Source organism: Tachyglossus aculeatus, chromosome Y4, assembly GCF_015852505.1.
Source record: "Tachyglossus aculeatus isolate mTacAcu1 chromosome Y4, mTacAcu1.pri, whole genome shotgun sequence".
NCBI classification, from domain to species: domain Eukaryota; kingdom Metazoa; phylum Chordata; class Mammalia; order Monotremata; family Tachyglossidae; genus Tachyglossus; species Tachyglossus aculeatus.
In genome coordinates, this window is record NC_052096.1 from 13541638 (window position 1) to 13569609 (window position 27972).

General features: G+C 48.2%; 1 protein-coding gene across 1 annotated transcript; it reads right to left on the reverse strand.

Moving 5' to 3' along the window:
* Positions 1–12109: 12109 nt before the first annotated feature.
* LOC119947190 (glycosylated lysosomal membrane protein) lies at positions 12110–22973 on the reverse strand. Its single transcript, XM_038768770.1, is given in 7 exon segments — positions 12110–12404; positions 12406–12430; positions 12622–12881; positions 13042–13263; positions 15177–15353; positions 19959–20225; positions 22844–22973. Coding segments are annotated over 7 exon segments (1212 nt in total). The 5' UTR covers positions 22961–22973; the 3' UTR covers positions 12110–12260.
* Positions 22974–27972: the final 4999 nt, after the last annotated feature.

The window sequence follows — 27972 nt, forward strand, 5'->3', positions numbered from 1 at the left end:
CATCAATACACACAAATAATAATAATAATAACAATAATAATAATAATGGCATTTATTAAGCGCTTACTATGTGCAAAGCACTGTTCTAAGCGCTGGGGAGGTTACAAGGTGATCAGGTTGTCCCACGGAGGGCTCACAGTCTTCCTCCCCATTTTACAGATGAGGGAACTGAGGCCCAGAGAAGTGAAGTGACTTGCCCAAAGTCACACAGCCGACAGCTGGCAGAGCCGGGATTTGAACCCACGACCTCTGACTCCAAAGCCCGGGCTCTTTCCAGTGGGCCACGCTGCTTCCCCATAAATAAAATTACGCTCCCCTCCGTGTACCCCAAGAGTCGTGAGACCCCCTCATCCTTCCATGTCCCCCCTGTACTAAGCGCTGGGGAAGATACAATATTATCAGGTTGTCCCCCGTGGGGCTCACTGTCTTCACCCCCATTTTCCAGATGAGGTGACTGAGGCCCAGAGAAGTGAAGTGCCTCGCCCAAAGTCACACAGCTGACAAGCGGCGGAGTCGGGATTAGAACCCATGACCTCTGACTCCCAAGCCCGGGCTCTTTCCACTGTGCCACGCTGCTTTTCTAGTTTGATCCGGGCGGACCCCCCGCACACCCCTAAATCCCTGCCGCTTCTTCCGGCCACGACCCCGCTGTCCTTTCCAAGGGCCCTGCTCTCTCATCCATTCATTCAGTCGTACTTATTGAGCGCTCACTGTGTGCAGAGCACCATACTCGGCGCTTGGGAAGTACAAGCTCCCAAGACTTGAAGCCGCGTGGCTCAGTGGAAAGAGCATGGGCTTTGTAGTCCTAGGTCATGGGTTCGAATCCCGGCCCTGCAAATGTCTGCTGGGTGACCTCGGGCAAGTCGCTTCACTTCTCGGCGTCTCAGTTCCCTCATCTGTAAAATGGGGATTAAGATTGCGAGCCCCCCGTGGGACAACCTGATCACCTTGTATCCCCCCTCCTCAGCGCTTAGAACAGTGCTTTGCACATAGTAAACGCTTTTAGACTGTGAGCCCACTGTTGGGTAGGGACTGTCTCTATATGTTGCCAATTAGTACTTCCCAAGCGCTTAGTACAGTGCTCTGCACATAGTAAGCACTCAATAAATACGATTGATTGATTAGCAAATGCCATTATTATTATTATTACAAGTTGGCAACATAGAGAGACGGTCCCTGCCCGGTCTAGAAGGGGGTCTGTGTGCTCTGCACACAGTAAGCGCTCAATAAATACGACTGAATGAATAGAAGGGGGAGACGGACAACCAAACATGGAGGCAGGTGTCAAAACAGTCGGAATAAATAGAATTATAGCTATAAATGCCCACAGGTGCCCCTAATTGGGCCACTAAGCGGTGTGCCTTTAAGGCCCCAGAGCCTTCTGGGCTCCTCCTTGCCCCATATAAGGGTCCCTGGCCACTGAGGCCCTCCACCCATTTCCCTGCTCTGCATGTAGAGGCCTAGGCTGCCCATTTTCTTCTTGGCAGTTGGTGAGTAAGGCGGGAGCCATGCTAGCTGGCTCCCCCCGGGTTCTTTCTTTTCGTGGGGGTTGGCACAGCTGTTGAAGGTTTGATGATGATGATGATGATTGAGAAAGAGGAAAGTAATGGATGGGTTTGGGGAGCAGAGGTTGTGGGACTCGCCTACCGCTGGACTATTCTGATGTTCCTCTCTGGCTGTGGTCCCGGCGATGACTACAGCGGCATCGATTTTGGTTTGATTCCTTCTGATTTGGTCGTTATTGAAGACTGGGGGCGTGGCGTAGGGGAAGAGTGAAGCGGCGTGGCTCAGCGGAAAGAGCCTGGGTTTTGGAGGCAGAGGTCATGGGTTCAAATCCCGGCTCTGCCCATTGTCAGCTGGGTCACTTCTCTGCGCCTCAGTTCCCTCTTCTGTAAAAGGGGGACTAAGACTGTGGGCCCCACGTGGGACAACCTGATCACCTTGTATCCCCGCAGTGCTTTGCACATAGTAAGCGCTTAACAAGTACCATTATTATGAGCTTGGAAGTGAGAAGGTCATGGGTTCTAATCCCTCTCTTCCCTGTGTCTGCTGTGTGAGCTTGGGCAAATCACTTAACTTCTCTGAGCCTGTTCCCCCATCTGTAAAATGGGGATGAAGACTGAGCCCCACGTGGGACAACCTGATCACCTTGTATTCCCCGCCGGCGCTTAGAACAGTGCTTTGCGCATAATAAGTACTTAACAAATGCTGCTATTATTATTATTAATTCCGGCTCCGCCATTTGTTTGCTGTGTTACCTTGGGCAAGTCAATTCTCTGTGCCTCATTTACCTCAGCTGTAAAATGGGGATTAAAACAAGGTACCCTATGTGGAACAGGGACTGCGTCCAACCTGATTTATGTGTATTTCCATCCACCCCTGGCACTTAATATAGTGCCTGACACCCAGTAAGTATTTAAATACCACAATGATTATCTTCTCTGTTGTCTTGTGTTCTCTCAAATGCGTAGCACAGTGCTATGCACACAGTAAGAGCTCAATAAATACGACTGATAGTAATTGATGCTTGCTTGGACCATATCAGCCGTCGCAAACTAGATAGTGGAGGAAGGCGGCTCTTCCTCCCTCCATGTCTGGGCCTGTATCCTTTCTCTCCTCCTCCTTCTCCCGGTATGTCTTCTCTCCCGTTAGAGTGGAAGCCCATTTGGGCAGAGAGGGGGGAATTGGGGCTGGCAGAGACCCCCCCCCCACCACCTCCCTTTCTCTTCAGCGTCACCCCAACTCCCTCCCTCTGCTCTGCCACTCTGAAACACCTATGTACATATAAGCATATATCTATATAATTCTACTTATTGATGTCTGTCTAATCTCTCCCCCCACTGTGAGCCCCTTGGGGGCAGGGATTGTCTTTGTTTGCTGAATTGTACTTTCCAAGCGTTCAGTACAGTGCTCTGCATACAGTAAGCGCTCAATGAATATGATTGAATGATTTCCGTCGCTCCAGATCTTGCAGTCCCGCCTAGGAAGGTCGCGTGCCCGCTGCCGACCCGCAGCCTCGATTTCCCCTCCCTGACCTCTTGGCTCCGAGCCGAGCGTTAACGCGTGGGTGAGGTTGGGTGGGATTGGGCTTGTGTGACTACCTGAGTTTCCCCCTGCAAGCCCCCTCCCTAAAAAGGGTTGGGGGTCCGTGTCTGTGCGCTTGGATGAGCCTCCCCCTCCGTGCCCACTCGGGCAGGGACATGTGGCAATAAGGGGTGGCTGTTGTGTTGCAATCACAAGCGTTTTTATGGTGCTCTGCACACAGTAAGTGCTCAATAAATAGGATTGAATGAAGCAGGGGGTGCCCCACGAGGGTCATTAGTGTGAAAGCCCTTTCAGGGCAGGGATTGGACCTGTTGGTGGGAGGTCTAGGGGGAGGGGGGCTGGGCCTGACCTGTTACCCCTGCAAGGGGAGCAAAGCCAGACCCAAGGACCACTGCCCCCGGCTGGGAGCCGGCCTGGCATGCTGGAGGTGGATGGGGCCTGATGGAGGTGGATGGAGCCTGCTGGATAACGCTCGCCCAGGTGAGACTCTCAGTGGGGTCTACTATCTCTGCCCGGGGGAGGATGAGGGGGGCCCCCCACCCTTCCTGGCCTAATGCCCCCTCCCCGCTGTTTGCCACTGCACCCCACCCTTCTAACCATCCCTTTCTCTGGGGCTTTGACTCCCACCTCTCTGCTCTCCTGGGGAGAGGGGCCCTGGCCGTATTGGGGGGTGGCACGGGGGAATTGGAAGGGGTCCAGGAATGGGAAGGGGTTGCGGTGGGGGCTGGGCCCTCTCTAATTCTGAGCCACTCTCCCTGATGTCTCCAAGGGCCAGTGGACCAGCTGTGGCAGAAGACCAGCCGTGCCGGCGGACTGTCCAGGGACCAGCCGTGCCAGCGGACCAGTTGTGCCAGCGGACCGTCCAGTGAATCAGCTGTGCCAGCAGACCATCTAGCGGACCAGCGGATCAGCCGTACCAGCGGACCAGCCGTTCCAGCGGACCGTCCAGTGGATCAGCTGTGCCAGCAGACCGTCCGGCGGCTCAGCTGTGCCAGCGGACAAGCCAGGGCAGCAGAGCAGCGGTGCCAGCAGACCCTCCAACAGACTGCCCATGCCCAGCAGTGCCAGCAGACCATCCAGTGGACCAGCCATGCCAGCAGACCGCCTATACGAGCGGACTATCTAACAGACCAACTGTGCCCAGCCATGCCAATAGAGCACCCCCAGCTTCTCCCAAGACAGATGCCAGTTGCTAATCCAGCTAGCGGTGCCCCTGCCCTGGGGTGGGCCCACAGCCTGGAACAGGGGCTGGAGCCCTGATGGGCCTTGGTCTGATTAGGTTGGGCTTCCCCCCCGGCCTTGTCCGGGGCTCAGTGCCTGCGACCACCGGCTACGCAACCCCCAGGGGACCACCCCTCATCTATCCCACCCCCAGGGAAGTGAATTGAAGCTGCAGAGTAGCCTTGAAGAGGTGCTGACAGTGGAAGAGAGGTTCCCCGGCTACTCTGTGCATCCCCACCCTTTGGACAATGCTGGCTCTTGGTGCCCCAAATGCTGATGGACTCCAGCCCCTGAGGTCATCGCTGGCTCCTCTAGAAGGGGGTATTTGTGTGGGTGTGTCTGTGAGCACGCACATGCTATGGGAGTAGCATGGGTATGGGAGGAGGTGAGGAGAGGGAATCTCTCTCAGGGGGAGAGGGTTCTGGACTCGGGGGCCAGGGCTCTGCTCCGGGACTCTGCCTATTTTGGACCCGACTGCAGGGCTTGGGTGAAGCCTGGGTACCTCAATTCTATAGACAGGCCAAGCCCTCCCTGCAGCCCGGTCTGCGGAGCCCCCTGCCCAGCTCTGACCCACCGAGTCCGGACCCTCCCCTCTGACAATGGGGGGGCGGCTAGGAGGGGAGGCAGTGTCAGAAGTAGGGCTGTGGTGTGTGTGTTTGTGTGTGGATGTGTATCCCCTTCTGGAGGAGCAGGCAAGGGGTGCCTAAGCAAACCCCCCACCATTTGTGGGAGGGGGGAAAAAAATACACCAAGAGTCAAAACACCATGGCATTCTGACTCCTACCCGTTGCATCTATCTCCCTTCATCTGTTTCCCCCTTTGCTTCCTTATTTGACTTGGTATGGAATAAATCATGTGTGTGTGACTTGAGCTGTCATCCTTTGTGGGAGAGGGGGCATTCAGGGGTGGGATGGGGATCCAAGCTGTGAGCACTTGGGAGAGGACGACAGCGCTCAATCAATACGATCGATGATGATGACGACAGCTAGCAAACATCTTCCAAGGGCTCAGGCCAGTGCTCTTCACACAGTAAGTGCTCCGATTCGAGTGGCTCCGCATCTAGTAGCGGGGACAGGTGGGCACCTGAGTCAGTGGCTATTAGGAGAAAGAAGGAAGCAGCTGTGGAAAGGAGCGATGGTTTCAGTCTCAGGCTGTAAAGTCTGGAACCCAAACTATTGGCTTGTAAACCCCTTCAAGATAGAGATCAGGTGTCTAAATTCTGTCATCTCCCTAGTGCTGAGTACAGTGGCCTACAGTAGTAAGTACTCGAATGCCGTGGCTTGGGTGTGCGGTATTCAATCGTATTGAGCGCTTACTGTGTGCAGAGCACTGTACTAAGTGCTTGGGAAGTACAATCCAAGTCCTCGCTATTGGTTTAAAGCCCTCAAATCCCCTTTTTTCCCCCACTACCTCACCTTGCTGCTCTCCTACTCCAAGCCAGCTGTAAACTTCCCTCCCCTATTGCCAACCTTCTCGCTGTACCTCAATCTCATCTATCTTGTTACCACCCCCTCACCCAAGTCCTGCCTCTAGCCTGAAATGCCCTCCCTCCTCAATCCTCCCTTACTCTACCCTGCTTCAGAGTCTTACTGAAGGCACGCCTCCTCCAAGAGGCCTTCTGTGACTAAATCCTCCTTTCCTCTTTGCCCACTCAGTTCTGCATCTCCCTGACTTGCTCCTTTTACTCACCCCACCCCCACAGCACTTGCCTAATTATGTCATTTATTTTTCATATATTCATTCAATCGTATTGAGTGCTTACTGTGTGCAGACACTGTACTAAGTGCTTGATATAATTATTAATTATATTAATGCCTGCTTCCCCCTCTAGACTGTAAGCTCATTGTGCGCAAGGAAGTCAGTTGTAATAATGATAATGATGGCATTTATTAAGCGCTTACTATGTGCACTGCACTGTTCTAAGTGCTGGGAAGGATACAGGTGATCAGGTTCTCCCACTTGGGGCTCACAGTCTTCACCCCCATTTTACAGATGAGGTAACTGAGGCCTGCTTCCCCCTCTAGACTGTGAGCTCATTGTGCCACAAGGAAGTCAGTTGTAATAATAATAATGATGGCATTTATTAAGTGCTTACTATGTGCACTGCACTGTTCTAAGCGCTGGGAAGGATACAGGTGATCAGGCTGTCCCACTTGGGGCTCACAGTCTTCACCCCCATTTTACAGATGAGGCAACTGAGGCACAGAGAAATAAAGTAACTTGCCCAAGGTCACCCAGCTGATAGTTGGCAGAGCTGAGATTTGAACCCATGACCTCTGACTCCCAAGCCCATGCTCATTGCACTTAGTACAGTGCTCTACATACGGTAAGCGCTCAAATGCTCAATCCTGGCTCTGCCACTTGTCAGCTGTGTGTCTTTGGGCAAGTCACTTACCTTCTCTGTGCCTCAGTTCCCTCCTCTGGAAAATGGGGATTAAGACTGTGAGACCCCTGTGGGACAACCTGATTGCCTTGTAACCTCCCCAGCACTTAGAACAGTGCTTTGCACATAGTAAGCACTTAATAAACGCTATCATTATTATTTTATTATTATAAATGATTGAGTGCTATGCGGGGGTTGAGTTCAGAGGGACAAGGGTATAGATTGGGGACAGGTGCGAGCAGAGGTCAGTCAATTGTATTTATTGAGTGCTTAGTGGGTGTAGGGCACTGTACTAAGTCCCCCCCCCCCCTCTGCTGCTTGTCAGCTGTGTGACTTTGGGCAAATCACTTCCCTTCTCTGTGCCTGTTACCTCATCTGTAAAGTGGGGATTAAGATTGTGAGCTCCACATAAGACAACCTGATCACCTTGTATCCTCCCCCAGCGCTTAGAACATTGCGCATAGTAAGCGCTTAACAAATACCAAAATTATTATTATTATGAGAGTCTAAAATATAATATACCAGACATTCCCTGCCCACAACAAGCTTAAAGTTTGGGGTAGAGAACTTTGCCAGAAGGAAGGGGGGGAGGAGGAGATGAACAGCCGTAGCTGGAAACAAGGCTAGGGGAATGGGTTGGCTTGAGAGGAATGAAATGTGGGAGCTGGGGTGTGGTGAGGAGGGAGTTGTACTTCCCAAGCGCTTAGTACAGTGCTCTGCACACAGTAAGTGCTCAATAAATATGGTTGAGTTGTTGGAATGCTGATAGAATGATAGAATAACAGAGAAGCAGTGTGGTGTAAGGGGTAGAGCCAGAGCCTGGGAAGCTCATGGAAGGTCATGGATTCTAATCCCAGCTCCACCACTCATCCGCTGTGTGACCTTCAGCAATCAATCAATAGTATTTATTGAGCGCTTACTGTGTGCAAAGCACTGTACTAAGCGCTTGGGAAGTACAAGTTGGCAACATATAGAGACAGTCCCTACCCAACAGTGGGCTCACAGTCTAAAAGAGCAAGTCACGACACATCCCGGCTCTCCCACCTGTCTGCTGTGTGACCTTGGGCGAGTCGCTTCTCTGAGCCTCAGTTCCCTCATCTGTAAACTGGGGATGAAGACTGGGAGCCCCACGTCGGACAACCTGATCACCTTGTATCCCCCCTCCCAGCGCTTAGAACAGTGCTTTGCACATAGTAAGCACTTAAAAAATGCCATCATTATTATTATTTTCTGGGCCTGTTACCTCATCTGTAAAAGGAGGATTGAGTCTGTGATTTCCCCCATAGGACAGGGAATGTGTTCATCCTGATCTGCTTTTATCCATCCCAGTGCTTAGTACAGTGTCTGGCACATAGTAAGTGCTTAACATACCATAATATTATTATTAATTACATATGTTATTAATGTATTAACAGTGCTTATTGAGTACTAACTTTGGGGAAATCCCACCTTTGCCACTTGACTACTTTGTGACATTAGGCAGGTCATTCCACTTCTCTGTGCCTCAATTACCTCGTCTGTAAAATGGAGATTGACTGAGACCCCCAGGTGCAAGAGGGGTTATTTTCTATCTGCCCCAGTGCTTAGTTCAGTGCCTGGAACATGTTAAGTGTTTAAATACTTTTCAGGAGAAGCAGGGGGGCCTTGAGGAAAGAGCATGGGCCTGGAAGTGAGAAGGACCTGGGTTCTAATCCCAGTTCCACCACTCATGTACTTTGTGAATGTGGACAAGTCACTTTACTCCTCTGTGCCTCAGTTAAATCTGTAAAATGGGGATTAAAGACTGAGCCCCCGCTGTGGGACTTAGAATGTGTCCAACCTGATTAACTTATAATAATAATGGCAATTAAGTGCTTACTATGTGCCAGATGCTGTACTGGGGTATATATGCAGCACTTAGTACAGTTCCTGGCACATAGTAAGCGCTTAAATACCATTTAAAAAAGGGGTGAAGTACTAATCAAGTGGGGATATGACAAACACCTGCCCTGATTAATTTATAATAATAATGGCAATTTTTAAGTGCTTACTATGTGCCAGATGCTGTACTGCGGTATATATGCAGCACTTAGTACAGTGCCTGGCACATAGTAAGTGCTTAAATACCATTTAAAAAAGGGGTGAGGTACTAATCAAGTGGGGATATGACAAACACCTGCCCCAATCTGGATGGAGGGAAAGGGGTGGAGTCCACAGGTGAGCTAGTGGAAGAAGGGAAAGGAGATCAGTTTTGGAAAAAATAAGCTGGCCCTCTGGGACACCCATGGAGTGATATGCCGGAGGCAGGAGGAGATCATCATCATCAATCGTATTTATTGAGAGCTTACTATGTGCAGAGCACTGTACTAAGCGCTTGGGAAGTACAAATTGGCAACACAAAGAGACAGTCCCTACCCAACAGTGGGCTCACAGTCTAAAAGGGGGAGACAGAGAACAAAACCAAACATACTAACAAAATAAAGTAAATAGAATAGATATGTACAAGTAAAATAAATAAATAAATAAATAGAGTAATAAATATGTACAAACATATATACGTATATACAGGTCGGGAGATTGCAAAAGAAGAAAGGTGGGGACTATTTATTTTTTAAAAAATAGAAGCCTTGTGGCCTAGGGGAAAGAGCAAGGGCCTGAGAGTTAGAGGATGTGGTTTCTAATTCTGCCTTTATCACTTGTCTGCTGTGTGACCTTGGACATGTCACTTGACTTTTCTACGCCTCCATTTCCTGAGGATTTAAAATGGGGATTAAATAATAATAATGATGGTGGTATTTGTAAAATAATAATAATAATGTTGGTATTTGTTAAGGGCTTACTATGTGCAAAGCACTGTTCTAAGCGCTGGGGAGGTTACAAGGTGACCAGGTTGTCTCACAGGGGGCTCGCAATTTTAATCCCCATTTTCCAGATGAGGTAACTGAGGCCCAGAGAAGTGAAGTGACTTGCCCAAAGTCACACAGCTGACAGTTGGCAGAGCTGGGATTTGAACTCATGACCTCTGACTCCAAAGCCCAGGCGCTTTCCACTGAGCCACAGCAGCTTCTTGGTAAAATGCTTACTGTGTGTCTGTCGCAGCACTAAGCACTGGGGTGGATACAGATGTTGCCAATTTGTACTTCCCAAGCACTTAGTACAGTGCTCTGCACATAGTAACCGCTCAATAAATACGATTGATGATGATGATGTTACAAGCAAATCGGGTGGGACCCAGTCCCTGAACCACATGGGGCTCCCAGTTTTAATCCCCATTTGACAGTTGGGGTAACGGAGTTATAAGAGAAGTTAAGCAACTTGCCCAAGATCAATCAATCAATCAATCATCATCATCATCATCAATCGTATTTATTGAGCGCTTATTATGTGCAGAGCACTGTACTAAGCGCTTGGGAAGTACAAATTGGCAACATATAGAATCGTATTTATTGAGCGCTTACTGTTTGCAGAGCACTGTACTAAGCGCTTACACAGTAGACAGGCAGCAGAGCCGGGATTTTTTTTTAGTGGCATTTATTAAGTGCTTACTGTGTGCAAAGCACTGTTATAAGTGCTAGGGAAGTTACAAGGGGATCAGGTTGTCCCACGGGGGGCTCACGGTCTTAATCCCCATTTTCTAGATGAGGGAACTGAGGCACAGAGAAGAAGTGAAGCGATTTGCCCAAAGTCCCACAGCTGACAAGTGGCAGAGGGGGGATTTGAACCCATGACCTCTGACTCCCAAGCCCGATTCCTTCTCCTTTCTACGTAGACTGTGAGCCCCATGTGGGACAGAGGCTGTGTTCACCCTGATACACGTGCATCTAACGTAGTGTTTAGAACAATGCTTGACACATAGTAAGCTCTGGCCGGCTTTGCCAATTGTCAGTTGTGTGACTTTGGGCAAGTCACTTCTCTGTGCCTCAGTTCCCTCATCTGGAAAATGGGGATTAAGACTGTGAGCCCCACCTTGGGACCACCTGATCACCTTGTAACCTCCCCAGCGCTTAGAACAGTGCTTGGCACGTAGTAAGCGCTTAATAAATGCCATTATTATTATTATTATTATTATTATTAAGTGCTTAAAAAAATACCATTAAAGAAAAAAAGTAGGGCTCTGGTTGGCAGTGCGGCAGCAGCGCCACCTAGCGGAAAGAGTAGGGGGCTGGCAGGCATTCATTCATTCATTCAATCGTATTTATTCAATCAATCAATCAATCGTATTCATTCATTCATTCAATCGTATTTATTGAGCGCTTACTGTGTGCAGAGCACTGTATTCAATCAATCGTATTTATTGAGCGCTTACTGTGTGCAGAGCACTGTACTAAGCGCTTGGGAAGTATAAGTTGGCAACATCTAGAGACAGTCCCTACCCAACAGTGGGCTCACAGTCTAAAAGGGGGAGACAGAGAACAAAACCAAACATACTAACAAAATAAAATAGAATAGAATAGATATGTACAAGTAAAATAGAGTAATAAATATGTACAAACATATATACGTCATCATCAATCGTATTTATTGAGCGCTTACTGTGTGCAGAGCACTGTACTAGGCGCTTGGGAAGTACAAGTTGGCAACATATAGAGACAGTCCCTACCCAACAGTGGGCTCACGGTCTAAAATATATACAGGTGCTGCGGGGAAGGGAAGGAGGTAAGATGAGGGGGACGAGGGACCTCACCCCCAGACACCAAGGGGGTGGTTATTGGAAGGGGCCACGGGCACAATCGTTAAGAGACTGTTCAGTTGGGCCGGGCTGGGAGGAGGAGCTATCGACGTGCTCGTCCCTGTAAGAGATCAATCAATCAATCAATTGTATTTATTGAGCACTTACTGTGTGCAGAGCACTGTACTAAGCGCTTGGGAAGTACAAGTTGGCAACATATGGAGACAGTCTAAAAGAGATGACAGACAAAAAGAGGAAATTGAGGCAGAGTTAATGGCGTAGCGGTTACAGCACGAGCCTGGTATTCAGAAGGTCGTGGGTTCTAATTCCCACTCTGCCACTTGACTGCTGCGTGACCTTGGGCAAGACACTCACTCGGTTCCCTCCTCCGTAAAATGGGGATGGAGGCCGTGAGCCCCACGCGGGGCAGGGACTCCATCCAACCTGATTTGCTTGTATTCACCTGAGCATTTAGAACAGTGCCTGGCACATAGTAAGTGCCTAACGAATAAATAATAAATAATAATAAATAATGTTGGCATTTGTTAAAGCACTGTTCTAAGCGCTTGGGGGGGATACAAAGTGATCAGGTTGTCCCACGTGGGGCTCACAGTCTTAATCCCCATTTTACAGATGAGGTAACGGAGGCTCAGAGAAGCTAAGTGACCTGCCCGAGGTCACACAGCAGACATGTGGCGGAGCAGGGATTCGAACCCATGACCTCTGACTCCAGAGCCCGGGCTCTTTCCACTGAGCCACGCTGCTTCTCTAATACCATAATTATTATTCTCACGGAGACGCAGAGACTGAGCTGTGTGAGAAAATAAAGTTTATTGGATCCTCCTCCCCTCCCACCCCCCGTAGTCCTAGGCCGGGGCGGGCAGGGGCAAGGCCAGGGAATCGCGGAGATTGGCACAGACGGAGAGGTGGAGGCCGGGAGCGGCATCCCTCTGCGGCGGGGCCTCAGTTGATGGGATGGTACTCCGAGTGGCGGCGGAGGAGGAGCAGCAGCAGAGCGAGCCCCCCGGCCAAGAGCAGCAGGGTGGGGGCTCCCAGGGCCGTGGCTGTGATCCCCAAGACCAGGGGGGAGAAGTCGTCAGATGGGGGGGGTGCCCACACCCAAGAGAGCTGACCTGCAAGGGGATGGAGGAACTTTCAACCTTCGCCCCGGATTTCCTCCCCTACTACTAACCCTCCCACCCGCTCCCCGGGTCCTGCCCTGTATCTCTCTCCCCCCTCCAAGACCCAGTTCTACCCCCCACCCCATCTACCCACCCACCCACCTACTGTTTGCAGGTCCTCGCCCCTGCCCCTCGGGTCTCACCAGCTGAGATAGCGGTGGTCCTCGTAGGCGGCCCCGTCGGGCCCACCCCAGGAGAGGTTCAGCGCTGCCAGGTCTGGGTAGGGGCCCGGGCCGAAGAAGGCCCGGAGCAGGAGCGAGGGTGGGGTCTCTCCCGTGGCGGGGCGGGGGGCGTCCGCCCGGGCCGGCAGGGCGTCCCCTCGCTCGGCTCCCGGTGAGGAGAAGGCCACGGGCCTCCATTGGAGGTAGCCGCCAGTGGGAGAGCCCCAGAGCAGACGGACCAGCTGCGGAAAGAGGCGGAGGGAGGGTCGGCCTGGAGAGTCCGGAGGTGGGCGCGGAGGAAGCCGGGCCCCCCGCAATTCCCCGGCCCCGGCCGCTTCCCAAGCGCTTAGCCCAGCGGCCCGCGCCCGGCCGGCGCTCGATAAATAGGACGGACCGACTGACCCGGAAGACGGCGGGCGAGTACTCGTCGTCGATGGAGCTGAGCACCTCCAGGCGGGGCGGGGGGCCGGGCCCGAGGCTCAGGGTCAGGAGCTCCAGGCGGAAGAGCGAGCGGTTCCCGCGGGGGACCACCCCGTCCAGCTCCAGCTGCAGGCCGCAGCTCCCGGCCACGTGCCGGAGGCGGGGAGGAAGGCGAGGGCGGCCCGGGCCTGCGAAGGCCTGGATCTGCAGGGGGGCACGAGTGACGGACGGCCAGAGATCGATCAATCAATCGTATTTATTGAGCACTTACTGTGTGCAAAAGTACCGCTCTAAGCGCCGGGGAGGTTACAAGGCGACCAGGTTGTCCCACTCGGGGCTCACAGTCTTCATCCCCATTTTCCAGATGAGGTCACTGAGGCCCAGAGAAGTGAAGTGACTTGCCCAAAGTCACCCGGCTGCCAAGTGGCGGAGCCGGGATTTGAACCCATGACCTCCTGACTCCAAAGCCCGGGCTCTTTCCACTGAGCCATCAATCAATCAATCGTATTTATTGAGCACTTACTGTGTGCAGAGCACTGGACTAAGCGCTTATGATAACAATGGCATTTATTAAGCATTTACTGTGTGTAAAGCACTGTTCTGAGCGCTGGGAAGGTTACAAGGTGACCCAGTGGTCCCACGGGGGGCTCACGGTTTTCATCCCCATTTTACAGATGAGGAAACTGAAGCCCAGAGGAGTTAAGCCCTACTGAGAGCTCACCTCCTCCAGGAGGCCTTCCCAGACTGAGCCCCTTCCTTCCTCTCCCCCTCGTCCCCCCTCCATCCCCCCCACCTTACCTCCTTCCCTTCCCCACAGCACCTGTATATATGTATATATGTTTGTACATATTTATTACTCTATTTTAATTGTTCATATCTATTCTATTTATTTTATTTTGTTAGTATGTTTGGTTTTGTTCTCTGTCTCCCCCTTTTAGACTGTGAGCCCACTGTTGGGTAGGGACAGCCTCTATATGTTGCCAACTTGGACTTCCCAAGCGCTTAGTCCAGTGCTCTGCACACAGTAAGCGCTCAATAAATACGATTGATTGATTGATTAAGTGACTTGCCCAGAGTCACACAGCTGACGACTGGTGGAGCCGGGATTTGAACCCACGACCTCCAACTCCAAAGCCCGGGATCTTTGCCACTGAGCCACGCTGGAGAAGTGATAGGAGAAGAGATGATAGGAGAAGCAGCGTGGCTCGGTGGAAAGAGCCCGGGCTTTGGAGTCAGAGGTCATGGGTTCAAATCCCCTCTCCCCCACTTGTCAGCTGTGTGACTTTGGGCAAGTCACTTCACTTCTCTGCGCCTCAGTGACCTCATCTGGAAAATGGGGATTAAGACTGTGAGCCCCCCGTGGGACAACCTGATCACCTTGTAACCTCCCCAGCGCTTAGAACAGTGCTTTGCACATAGTAAGCGCTTAATAAATGCCATCATCATAGTAACAGACATCGTCATTACTACGATGGTACTTGTTATGTGCTAGGCATTGTTCCAAGCGCTGGGGTAGATACAAGTGAATCAAGTTGGACACGGACCCTGTCCCACAAGGAGAAGCAGCGTGGCTCAGTGGAAAAAGCCCGGGCTTTGGAGTCAGAAGTCATGGGTTCAAATCCCAGCTCCCCCACTTGTCAGCTGTGTGACTGCGGGCAAGTCACTTCACTTCTCTGTGCCTCAGTTCCCTCATCTGGAAAATGGGGATGAAGACTGTGAGCCCCCCGTGGGCCAACCTGATGGCCCTGTAACCTCCCCAGCGCTTAGAACAGTGCTTTGCACATAGTAAGCGCTTAATAAATGCCATCATTATTATTATTATTATAGAGAAGCAGCATGGCTCAGTGGGAAGAGCCCGGGCTTTGGAGTCAGAGGTCATGGGTTCAAATCCCGGCTCTGCCAATCGTCAGCTGTGGGACTTTGGGCAAGTCACTTTGCTTCTCTGTGCCTCAGTTACCTCATCTGGAAAATGAGGATTAAGACTGTGAGCCCCCCGTGGGACAACCTGATCGCCCTGTAACCTCCCCAGCGCTTAGAACAGTGCTTTGCACATAGTAAGCGCTTAATAAATGCTATTATTATTATTGTTATTATTATTATTATTATTATTATCTTACCCGGAGGGCCAGGCCGCCTCGGGCAAAGGCGGGGTCGGCGGCCAGACGACCGCGGAAGGTGGCCGTCAGGGCCGAGGCGTTGAGGGTGGGGCCCAGCTGGTCCCAGGAGAAATTGGTCAGGGGGTACGGGGGGTACGGGCTTGGTCCCGAGCTGCTGGCCTCCTCAAACTCAAACAGCTGTGGTGGAGAGGGAAAGAGGCGATGAAGGGCCCCCACCCAGGCATATCATCATCATCATCATCAATTGTATTTATTGAGCGCTTACTGTGTGCAGAGCACTGGACTAAGCGCTTGGGAAGTACAAGTTGGCAACATAGAGAGACAGTCCCTACCCTGTCCCCGTTTCAAAGTCTTACTGAAGGCCCATCTCCTCCAAGAGGCCTTCCCTGACTAATCAATCAATCAATCGTATTTATTGAGCACTTACTGTGTGCAGAGCACTGGACTAAGCGCTTGGGAAGTACAAGCTGGCAACATATAGAGACAGTCCCTCCTTTCCTCTTCTCCCACACCCTCCTGGCGCTCTGACTTGTCCCCTTTATTCCTCCCCACTTCCAACCCCACAGCACTTATTGATTCATTCAGTGGTATTTATTGAGCGCTTACAGTGTGCAAAGCACTGTACTAAGCACTTGTAGCCATTGCCAATTGTCAGCTGTGTGACTTTGGGCAAGTCACTTAACTTCTCTGTGCCCCAGTTACCTCATCTATAAAAATGGGGATTAAGACTGTGAGCCCCACGTGGGACAACCTGATCACTCTGTATCCTCCCCAGCGCTTAGAACAGTGCTTTGCACATAGTAGGCGCTTAACAAATGCCATTATTATTATTATTATTATTATTATTTATTGATAGTAACGTAGGTCTCCCCCTCTAGACTGTAAGCTCGGGGTGGGCAGGGAATGTGTCCCAAGCGCTTAATCCAGTGCTCTGCACACAGTAAGCATTCGGTATTCATTAGAGAAGCAGCGTGGCTCATTGGAAAGAGCCCGGGCTTTGGAGTCAGAGGTCACGGGTTCAAATCCCAGCTCCGCCAATTGACAGCTGTGTGACTCTGGGCAATCACTTCACTTCTCTGGGCCTCAGTTCCCTCATCTGCAAAATGGGGATTAAGACTGTGAGCCCCCCGTGGGACAACCTGATCACCTTGTAACCCCCACAGTGCTTAGAAACCCCACAGCACCTGTATATATGTTTGTACGTATTTATTACTCTGTTTTACTTGTACATATTTATTCTACTTATTTTATTTTGTTAATATGTTTTGTTCTCTGTCTCCCCCTTCTAGACTGTGAGCCCACTGCTGGTTAGGGACCGTCTCTATATGTTGCCAACTTGTACTTCCCAAGAGCTTAGTACAGTGCTCTGCACACAGTAAGCGCTCAATAAATACAATTGAATGAGTGAATGAATGCTTTGCACATAGTAAGCGCTTAATAAATGCTATCATTCATTAATTAATTATGCATTCCCCAGTCCCAGACCCACAGCCCTTATGTCTCTACCTGTAATTTATTTATTTCTATTAATGTCTGTCTCCCGTTCTAGGCCGTCAGCTCGCTGCGGCCAAGGAACGTGTCTACTGATTCTGTTCTATTGCGCTCTCCCAAGTGCTTCGTGCTCGGCACGCGGTAAGTGCTCAATAAATAGGACTGAATGAATGAATGAATGCTTTGCACATAGTAAGCGCTTAATAAATGCTATCATTCATTAATTAATTATGCATCCCCCGGTCCCAGACCCACAGCCCTTAGGTCTCTATCTGTAATTTATTTATTTCTATTAATGTCTGTCTCCCGTTCTAGGCCATCAGGTCGCTGCGGCCAAGGAACGTTTCTACCGATTCTGTTCTATTGCGCTCTCCCAAGTGCTTCGTGCTCGGCACGCGGTAAGTGCTCAATAAATAGGACTGACTGAATGAATGAATGCTTTGCACATAGTAAGCGCTTAATAAATGCTATCATTAATTAATTAATTATGCATCCCCCGGTCCCAGACCCACAGCCCTTATGTCTCTACCTGTAATTTATTTATTTCTATTAATGTCTGTCTCCCGTTCTAGGCCGTCAGGTCGCTGCGGCCAAGGAACGTGTCTACCGATTCTGTTCTATTGCGCTCTCCCAGGTGCTTCGTGCTCGGCACGCGGTAAGTGCTCAATAAATAGGACTGAATGAATGAATGCTTTGCACATAGTAAGCACTTAATAAATGCTATCATTCATTAATTAATTATGCATTCCCCGGTCCCAGACCCACAGCCCTTAGGTCTCTATCTGTAATTTATTTATTTCTATTAATGTCTGTCTCCCGTTCTAGGCCGTCAGCGCGCTGCGGCCAAGGAACGTGTCTACCAATTCTGTTCTATTGCGCTCTCCTAAGTGCTTCGTGCTCGGCACACGGTAAGTGCTCAATAAATAGGACTGACTGAATGAATGAATGCTTTGCACATAGTAAGCGCTTAATAAATGCTATCATTAATTAATTATGCATCCCCCGGTCCCAGACCCACAGCCCTTATGTCTCTACCTGTAATTTATTTATTTCTATTAATGTCTGTCTCCCGTTCTAGGCTGTCAGCTCGCTGCGGCCAAGGAACGTGTCTACTGATTCTGTTCTATTGCACTCTCCCAAGTGCTTCGTGCTCGGCACGCGGTAAGTGCTCAATAAATAGGACTGAATGAATGAATGAATGCTTTGCACATAGTAAGCACTTAATAAATGCTATCATTCATTAATTAATTATGCATCCCCCGGTCCCAGACCCACCGCCCTTATGTCTCTACCTGTAATTTATTTATTTCTATTAATGTCTGTCTCCCGTTCTAGGCCGTCAGCTCGCTGCGGCCAAGGAACGTGTCTACCGATTCTGTTCTATTGCGCTCTCCCAGGTGCTTCGTGCTCGGCACGCGGTAAGTGCTCAATAAATAGGACTGAATGAATGAATGCTTTGCACATAGTAAGCGCTTAATAAATGCTATCATTCATTAATTAATTATGCATCCCCCGGTCCCAGACCCACCGCCCTTAGGTCTCTATCTGTAATTTATTTATTTCTATTAATGTCTGTCTCCCGTTCTAGGCCATCAGGTCGCTGCGGCCAAGGAACGTTTCTCCCGATTCTGTTCTATTGCGCTCTCCCAAGTGCTTCGTGCTCGGCACGCAGTAAGTGCTCAATAAATAGGACTGACTGAATGAATGAATGCTTTGCACATAGTAAGCGTTTAATAAATGCTATCATTCATTAATTAATTATGCATCCCCCGGTCCCAGACCCACAGCCCTTATGTCTCTACCTGTAATTTATTTATTTCTATTAATGTCTGTCTCCCGTTCTAGGCCGTCAGGTCGCTGCGGCCAAGGAACGTGTCTACTGATTCTGTTCTATTGCACTCTCCCAAGTGCTTCGTGCTCGGCACGCGGTAAGTGCTCAATAAATAGGACTGAATGAATGAATGAATGCTTTGCACATAGTAAGCATTTAATAAATGCTATCATTCATTAATTAATTATGCATCCCCCGGTCCCAGACCCACCGCCCTTATGTCTCTACCTGTAATTTATTTATTTCTATTAATGTCTGTCTCCCGTTCTAGGCCGTCAGGTCGCTGCGGCCAAGGAACGTGTCTACCGATTCTGTTCTATTGCGCTCTCCCAGGTGCTTCGTGCTCGGCACGCGGTAAGTGCTCAATAAATAGGACTGAATGAATGAATGCTTTGCACATAGTAAGCGCTTAATAAATGCTATCATTCATTAATTAATTATGCATCCCCCGGTCCCAGACCCACCGCCCTTAGGTCTCTATCTGTAATTTATTTATTTCTATTAATGTCTGTCTCCCGTACTAGGCCGTCAGCTCGCTGCGGCCAAGGAACGTGTCTACCGATTCTGTTCTATTGCGCTCTCCCAGGTGCTTCGTGCTCGGCACGCGGTAAGTGCTCAATAAATAGGACTGAATGAATGAATGAATGCTTTGCACATAGTAAGCACTTAATAAATGCCATCATTAATTAATTATGCATCCCCCGGTCCCAGACCCACAGCCCTTATGTCTCTATCTGTAATTTATTTATTTCTATTAATGTCTGTCTCCCGTTCTAGGCCGTCAGCTCATTGCGGCCAAGGAACGTGTCTACCGATTCTGTTCTATTGCGCTCTCCCAAGTGCTTCGTGCTCGGCACGCAGTAAGTGCTCAATAAATAGGACTGAATGAATGAATGAATGCTTTGCACATAGTAAGCGCTTAATAAATGCTATCATTAATTAATTATGCATCCCCCGGTCCCAGACCCACAGCCCTTATGTCTCTACCTGTAATTTATTTATTTCTATTAATGCCTGTCTCCCGTTCTAGGCCGTCAGCTCGCTGCGGCCAAGGAACGTGTCTACCGATTCTGTTCTATTGCGCTCTCCCAAGTGCTTCGTGCTCGGCACGCGGTAAGTGCTCAATAAATAGGACTGAATGAATGAATGAATGCTTTGCACATAGTAAGCGCTTAATAAATGCTATCATTAGTTAATTAATTACGCATCCCCCGGTCCCAGACCCACAGCCCTTATGTCTCTATCTGTAATTTATTTATTTCTATTAATGTCTGTCTCCCGTTCTAGGCCATCAGCTCGCTGCGGCCAAGGAACGTGTCTACCGATTCTGTTCTATTGCGCTCTCCCAAGTGCTTCGTGCTCGGCACGCGGTAAGTGCTCAATAAATAGGACTGACTGACTGAGCCCGGCCTGTCCCACCTCCCGGGCCGCTGCCCGTCCACCCCAGCCTCCACACACACCTTGGTCAGAAGGAGGACGGCTGCGAAGCGCACGGAGGCTGCGGGTTGCAGGGTCAGGGACCCCGCGGGGTCGGCGCCCAGCAGGCGGGTCCAGTTGATGTGGAGGACGCTGTCCGGCCGGTCCGTGGCCACCAGTAGCCCCGTGGGGACGCCCCGCTCGCTGCTCCACACCGCGTGGACGGTCGACTGCGTCCCCACCGCCCACACGTGCAGGACGTTCGGGGGAGGACCGGGGCCTGGCCAGCCTGGGCTCAGCTCCAGGGTCACCTGTCGGGTCGGGGACATCAGCCCATTAGATAATAATAATAATAATGGCATTTATTAAGCGCTTACTATGTGCAAAGCACTGTTCTAAGTGCTGGGGAGGTTACAATCAATCAATCAATCAAACAATCGTATTCATATAATAATAATAATGTTATTTGTTAAGCCCTTACTATGTGCCAGGCACTATACTAAGCGCTGGGGTAGACCAAAGCCCATCCTTTGGGACAATCTGAATACCTCGTAGTCCTCCCTCCAGCGCTTAGAACAGCGCTTGGCACGTAGAAAGAAGCAGCGTGGCTCAGTGGAAAGAGCCCGGGCTTTGGAGTCAGAGGTCATGGGTTCTAATCCCAGCTCCACCACTTAATAATAATAATGATGGCATTTATTAAGCGCTTCATTCATTCAATCGTATTCATTCATTCGTATTTATTTATTCATTCATTCAGTCGTATTTATTTCTTCATTCATTCAATCGTATTTATTTATTTATTTATTTGTTTATTTATTTATTCAGTCGTATTTATTGTCAATCCTATTTATTAATTCATTCATTCATTCAATCGTATTTATATATTCATTCATTCAATCGTATTTATTTATTCATTCATTCAATCGTATTTATTTATTCAATCCTATTAATTATTCATTCATCCAATCGTATTTATTTATTCATTCATTCCATCGTATTTATTTATTTATTCATTCGTATTTATTATTCATTCATTCAATCGTATTTACTTATTCATTCATTCAATCGTATTTATTTATTTCTTCATTCATTCAATCGTATTTATTTATTTATTCAATCGTATTTATTAATTATTCATTCATCCAATCGTATTTATTTATTCATTCATTCAATCGTATTCATTCATTCAATCGTATTTATTTATTTATTCATTCGTATTTATTATTCATTCATTCAACAGCAAAGTACTGTTCTAAGCGCTGGGGAGGTTACAAGGTGTTCAGGTTGTCCCATGCGGGGCTCACAGTCTCCATCCCCATTTTCCAGATGAGGGAACTGAGGCCCAGAGACGTGTAGTGACTTGCCCAGTCACACGGCTGACAATTGGCGGAGCCGGAATTTGAACCCATGACCTCTGACTCCAAAGCCCGGGCTCTTTCCACTGAGCCATGCTGCTTCTCCTTGTCAGCTGCGTGACTTTGGGAAGGTCACTTTACTTCTCTAGGCCTCAGTTCCCTCATCTGTCAAATGGGGATGAAGACTGTGAGCCCCACGTGGGACAACCTTGATTACTTTGTATCCTCCCCAGCGCTTAGAACAGTGCTTGGCACATAGTAAGTGCTTAACAAATACCAACATTATTATTACAAATATATATATATATAAGTGCCCCCTCCCCATCCCCCCGGCCCTGCCTCCTTCCCCTCCCCACAGCACCTGTATATATGTTTGTACGGTTTTACTACTCTATTTATTTTACTTGTACAGATTTACTATTCTATTTATTTTGTTAATGATGTGCATCTAGCTTTACTTCTATTTATTCTGATGACTTGACACCCGTCCACATGTTCTGTTTTGTTGCCCGTCTCCCCCTTCTAGGCTGTGAGCCTGTTGTTGGGTAGGGACCATCTCTATATTTTGCCAACTTGTACTTCCCAAGCGCTTAGTCCAGTGCTCTGCACACAGTAAGCGCTCAATCAATAAGATTGAATGAATGAATAAATATGCGTGAATGAATGAATGAATAAATACGACTGAATGAATGAATAAGTAAATACGAATGAATAAATAAATACGATTGATTGAATGAATGAATGAATAAATAAATACGATTGGATGAGTGAATTAATTAATTAATTAATAGGATGAATGAAAAAATAAATACATAAATACGATTGAATGAATGAATAGATAAATACGATTGAATGAATTAATTAATTAATTAATAGGGTTGAATGAATAAATAAATAAATACGATTGAATGAATAAATAAATAAATACGATTGAATGAAGAAATAAATAAATACGGTTGAATGAATGAAGAAATAAATAAATACGATTGAATGAATGAATGAATACGAATGAATGAATACGACTGAATGACTGAATGAATGAATAACTACGATTGAACGAATGAATAAATAAATACGATTGAATGAATACGAATAAATGAATGAATAGAAGGGGGAGACAGACAACAAAACAGAACACGTAGACAGGTGTCAAAATCATCAGAACAAATAGGATTAAAGCTCGATGCACATCATTAACAAAATCAATAGACTAATAAATATGTACAAGTAAAATAGAGTAATAAATCTGTACAAACATATAGACAGGGGCTGTGGGGAGGGGAAGGAGGTAGGGAGGGGGAGAGGAAAGAGGGGGCTCAGTGTGGGAAGGCCTCCTGGAGGAGGTGAGCTCTCAGTAGGGCCTTGAAGGGAGGCAGAGGGCTAGTTTGGCGGCTGTGGGGAGGGAGGGCATTCCAGCATTATGGTGGAGTGGTCCTGCCCTGCTTCAATCAATCAATCAATCAATCAATCGTATTTATTGAGCGCTTACTGTGTGCAGAGCACTGTACTAAGCGCTTGGGAGGTCCAAGTTGGCAACCTAGAGAGACGGTCCCTACCCAACAGTGGGCTCTTACGTTGTGGGGTCCCCCGGGATGCAGGGCCAAGGCCGGGAGCAGGAGCAGCAGGAGGAGCAGGCCTGGGGGGGGTCGTCGGGGCCCCCCATTGCAGCCGGCCTCCCCGGGACCCCCCATTCGGTGCTCCCCGGGCCGGTCCCGTGACCCCGGGACAGCTGACCGGGGGGGCGGGCCGGAGGGAGGGGCCTGCTTGGACTAACCAGCAGAGTGATCATTCATTTATTCATTCACTCAATCGTATTTATTGAGCGCCTACTGTGTGCAGAGCACTGGACTAAGCGCTTGGGAAGTCCAAGTTGGCAACATAAGAGAGACGGTCCCTACCCAACAGCGGGCTCACATACTAGAAGGGGGAGACAGACAACGAGACAAAGCATATTAACCAAATAAAATAAATATGTACAAATAAAATAAATACAGTAATAAATACGTACAAACATACACAGGGGAGGGGAAGGAGGGAGGATTGTGAGGTGTGAATGTTCAAGTGCTTGGATGAGGTAGAAGTGCTGGCGTCTCAAATGAACAGGTCCAAAACCTTAGAAGAAAAGGGGTTGGCTGTGATACAGCCCAAGATGGGCATTTCTGATGCCTCAATTTTCATAGTAGTGACAATGTTATTTATTGAGCAGCTAATGGGTATTACTGTCCCTGTCCACGGAGAGACTATACTATACTGGAGGAGTCAGACAGAAACTATTTACAAATGGGGTACTCAAAACAATTTTAGTTGATTTTTAACTATCATAGTGATCATTCATTCATTCATTCAATCGTATTTATTCATTCATTCATTCAATCATATTTATTGAGCGCCTACTGTGTGCAGAGCACTGGACTAAGCGCTTGGGAAGTCCAAGTTGGCAACATCTAGGGACAGTCCTTACCCAACAGCGGGCTCACAGTCTAGAAGGGGGAGACAGACGACAAGGCAAAGTATCTTCACCAAATAAATAGAATAAATATGGACAAATAAAATAAAAAGAGTAATAAACATCTATTCTATTTATTTTGGTTTGTTAGTATGTTTGGTTTTGTTCTCTGTCTCACCCTTTTAGACTGCGAGCCCACTGGTGGGTAGGGACCGTCTCTATATGTTGCCAACTTGTACTTCCCAAGCGCTTAGTACAGTGCTCTGCACACAGTAAGCGCTCAATAAATACGATTGATGATGATGATACGCACAAACATATATACAGGTGCTGTGGGGAGGGGAAGGAGGGGGATTGTGAGGTGTGACTACTCAAGTGCTTGGGTGAGGTAGAAGTGCTGGCTTCTCAAATGTACAGTTCCAAAACCTTAGAATCAATCAATCAATCAATCAATCATATTTATTGAGCGCTTACTGTGTGCAGAGCACTGTACTAAGCGCTTGGGAAGTACAAGCTGGCAACATATAGAGGCAGTCCCTACCCAACAGTGGGCTCAACTATAATAATGATGATGGTCTTTGTTAAGCGCTTCCTAGGTGCCAAGCACTGTCCTAAGCGCTGGGGTAATAATAATAATAATTGATAATCATGATGACGGTGTTTGTTAAACGCTTCCTAGGTGCCAAGCACTGTCTTAAGCGCTGGAGTAATAATAATAATAATTAAGCGCTTCATAGGTGCCAAGCACCGTTCTAAGTGCTGGGGTAATAATAACTATAATAATGATGATGGTCTTTGTTAAGCACTTCCTAGGTGCCGAGCAATGTCCTAAGCACTGGGGTAATAATAATAATAATGAATAATGATGATGATGGTGCTAGTTAAGCACTTCCTAGGTGCCAAGCACCGTCCTAAGCGCCGGGGTAATAATAACTATAATAATGATGATGGCACCAAGTGTCAAGCACTGTTCTAAGCGCTGGAGTAATAATAACTATAATAATGATGATGGCACTAGGTGCCAAACAGTGCTCTAAGCGCTGGGGTAATAATAACAATAATAATCAATAACGATGTTGATGGTGTTCATTAAGCGCTTCGCAGGTGCCAAGCACCGTTCCAAGTGCTGGAGTAATAATAACTATAATAATGATGATGGTCTTTGTTAAGCGCTTCCCAGGTGCCGAGCAATGTCCTAAGCACTGGGGTAATAATAATAATAATTAATAATGATGATGATGGTGCTAGTTAATAATGATGATGGTCTTTGTTAATCGCTTCCTAGGTGCCAAACGTCGTTCTAAGCACTGGGGTAATCATAATAATAATAAAGATGATGGTCTTTGTTAAGCACTTCCTAGGTGCCAAACACTGTCCTAAGCGCCGGGGTAATAATAACTATAATAATGATGATGGCACTAGGTGCCAAGCGCTGTTCTAAGCGCTGGGGTAATAATAATTATAATAATGATGATGGTCTTTAAGCACTTCCTAGGTGCCAAGCACCGTTCTAAGTGCTGGGGTAATAATAATTATAATAATGATGGTATTTGTCCATTCAGTCGAATTCTTTAAGCACTTCTTAGGTGCCAAGCACTGTTCAAAGCGCTGGAGTAATAACAACATTTATTCTATTTATTTTATTTTGTTAATATGTTTTGTTTTGTTCTCTGTCTCCCCCTTCTAGACTGTGAGCCCGCTGTTGGGTAGGGACCGTCTCTATATTTTGCCAACTTGTACTTCCCAAGCGCTTAGTCCAGTGCTCTGCACACAGTAAGCGCTCAATAAATACTATTGAATGAATGAATGAACAATAATAACGATGATCATGGTGTTTATTAAGCACTTCCTAAGTGCCAAGCACTGTTCTAAGCGCTGGGGTAATACCTATAATAATGATGGTATTTGTTAAGCACTTCCTGTGTACCATGCACCATTCTAAGCATGGGGGTAATAATAATAATACTCTTGATAGTGGTATTTGTTAAGTGTTTATTAGGTGCCAAGCACTGTTCTAAGCACTGGGGGAGATACAAGATAATCAAGTTGTCCCCCCGTGGAGCTCACAGTCGTAATCCCCATTTTCCAGATGAGGTAACTGAAGCCACAGAGAAATTAAGTGACTTTCCCAAGGTCACACAGCAGACAAGTGGCGGAGGTAGGATTAGAACCCATGTCCTCTGACTCCCAAGCCAGTGTTCTTTCCATCAAACTACGCTGCTTCCCTAGATACAAGGTAATCAGGTTGTCCCCCATGGGGTTGACAGTCTTAATCCCTATTTTCCAGTTGAGAGAACCGAGGCACAGAGAAGTGAAGTAGCTTGCCCAAGGCCACACAGCAGACAAGTGGCGGAGGCGGGATTGGAACCCACGTCCTCTGACTCCCAAGCCCGGGCTCTTTCCATCAAGCCACTCCGATTCCCAGCTGGTTCTGCCCGTTCATCAATCCGTCCTATTTAGTGAACGCTCACTGTGTGCGGACCGCTGTACTAAACGTCCGTAAGCCCAAGAGCATGGTGGGCGGGGGATGTGTGTTTTAGTTATAGTGGACTCTCCCAAGCGCTCAGTACGATGCTCTGCACACAGAAAGCGCTCAATAAATATGATTGACTAATTGAGATGGAGCCCAGGCTGGTACCCACCCTCTCTCTTCATATCGTATACCTGTATTTATGTTTGAACGTATTTATTACTCTATTTATCTTACTTGTACATACTTATTCTACTTATTTTATTTTGCTAATATGTTTTGTTTTGTTCTCTGCCTCCCCCTTCTAGACTGTGAGCCCACTGTTGGGTAGGGACCGTCTCTATATGTTGCCAACTTGGACTTCCCAAGCGCTTAGTACAGTGCTCTGCACACAGTAAGCGCTCAATAAATATGAGTGAATGAATGAATGAATGAAAGAATATCGGACAATGACTCTTCCTCCCCTTCGAAGCTTTATTGAAGGCCTATCTTTATTCTGTTAATATGTTTGGTTTTGTTCTCTGTCTCCCCCTTCTAGACTGTGAGCCCACTGTTGGGTAGGGACCGTCTCTATATGTTGCCAACTTGGACTCTTGCCCACGGTCTTGGCACTCAACCGGCTCTCCCCCCGTGCTTATTCTCACCCCTCTCCCACCACACCCCAACTCTTTGAATAATAACAATAATCACGGCATTTATTAAGCACTTACTATGTGCGCTGTTCTAAGCGCTGGGGAGGTTACAAGGTGATCAGGTTGTCCCACAGGGGGGCTCACAGTCTTCATCCCCATTTTCCAGATGAGGGAACTGAGGCCCAGAGAAGTGAAGTGACTTGACCAAAGTTACACAGCCGACAAGCGGCGGAGCCGGGATTTGAACCCACGACGTCTGACTCCAAAGCCCGGGCTCTTTCCACTGAGCCACGCTGCTTCTCCTCATGATGATGCTGGGCTAAATGCTAACCTACTCATCTTGCCTCACTCGGGTTCTTCCCCTTCCTCCTCACCATTCTTTCACTCAGTCCTATAATAATAATAATAATGGCATTTATTAAGCGCTTACTATGTGCAAAGCACTGTTCTATTTATTTACTGTTCTATTTATTGAGCGCTTACCGCGTGCAGTGCACATCTGGCCGACCACTCTGCCTCCCCTTTCGAGGCTCTTCTGAAATCACACCGGGGTTTACTGTCTCATCTCCCCCACCTGTTGGGCAGGGACTGTCTCTATATGTTGCCAATTTGTACTTCCCAAGCGTTTAGTACAGTGCTCTGCACAAAGTAAGCGCTCAATAAATATGATCGATGATGATGATTAGCCCTGCTCGTGCCGCTTTGGTCCTTCCAAGCCACGTAGGCACTTGGGTACTCGCTCAGGTGGCACCAATGTATAGACATCCCTTAATACTCTACAGCTCCTTTCCGTCTCCTGTCTAGTCCCGGGCCTGTCTTCCCAGCTAGAAAGTAAGCTCCTTGAGGGCACAATCACGTCTGCTAATTTTACTTTACTCTCCCAAGCCATCAGGTCAGTGCTCCGCACACGGCTGGTGCTCGTTCTATACTACTGATTCAAGTGGAATTCAGAGAAGCAGCGTGGCTCAGTGGAAAGAGCCCGGGCTTTGGAGTCAGAGGTCATGGGTTCAAATCCCGGCTCTGCCACTTAGCTGTGTGACTTTGGGCAAGTCACTTCACTTCTCTGGGCCTCAGTTCCCTCATATGGAAAATGGGGATGAAAACTGTGAGCCCCCCATGGGACAACCTCATCACCTTGTAACCTCTCCAAGCGCT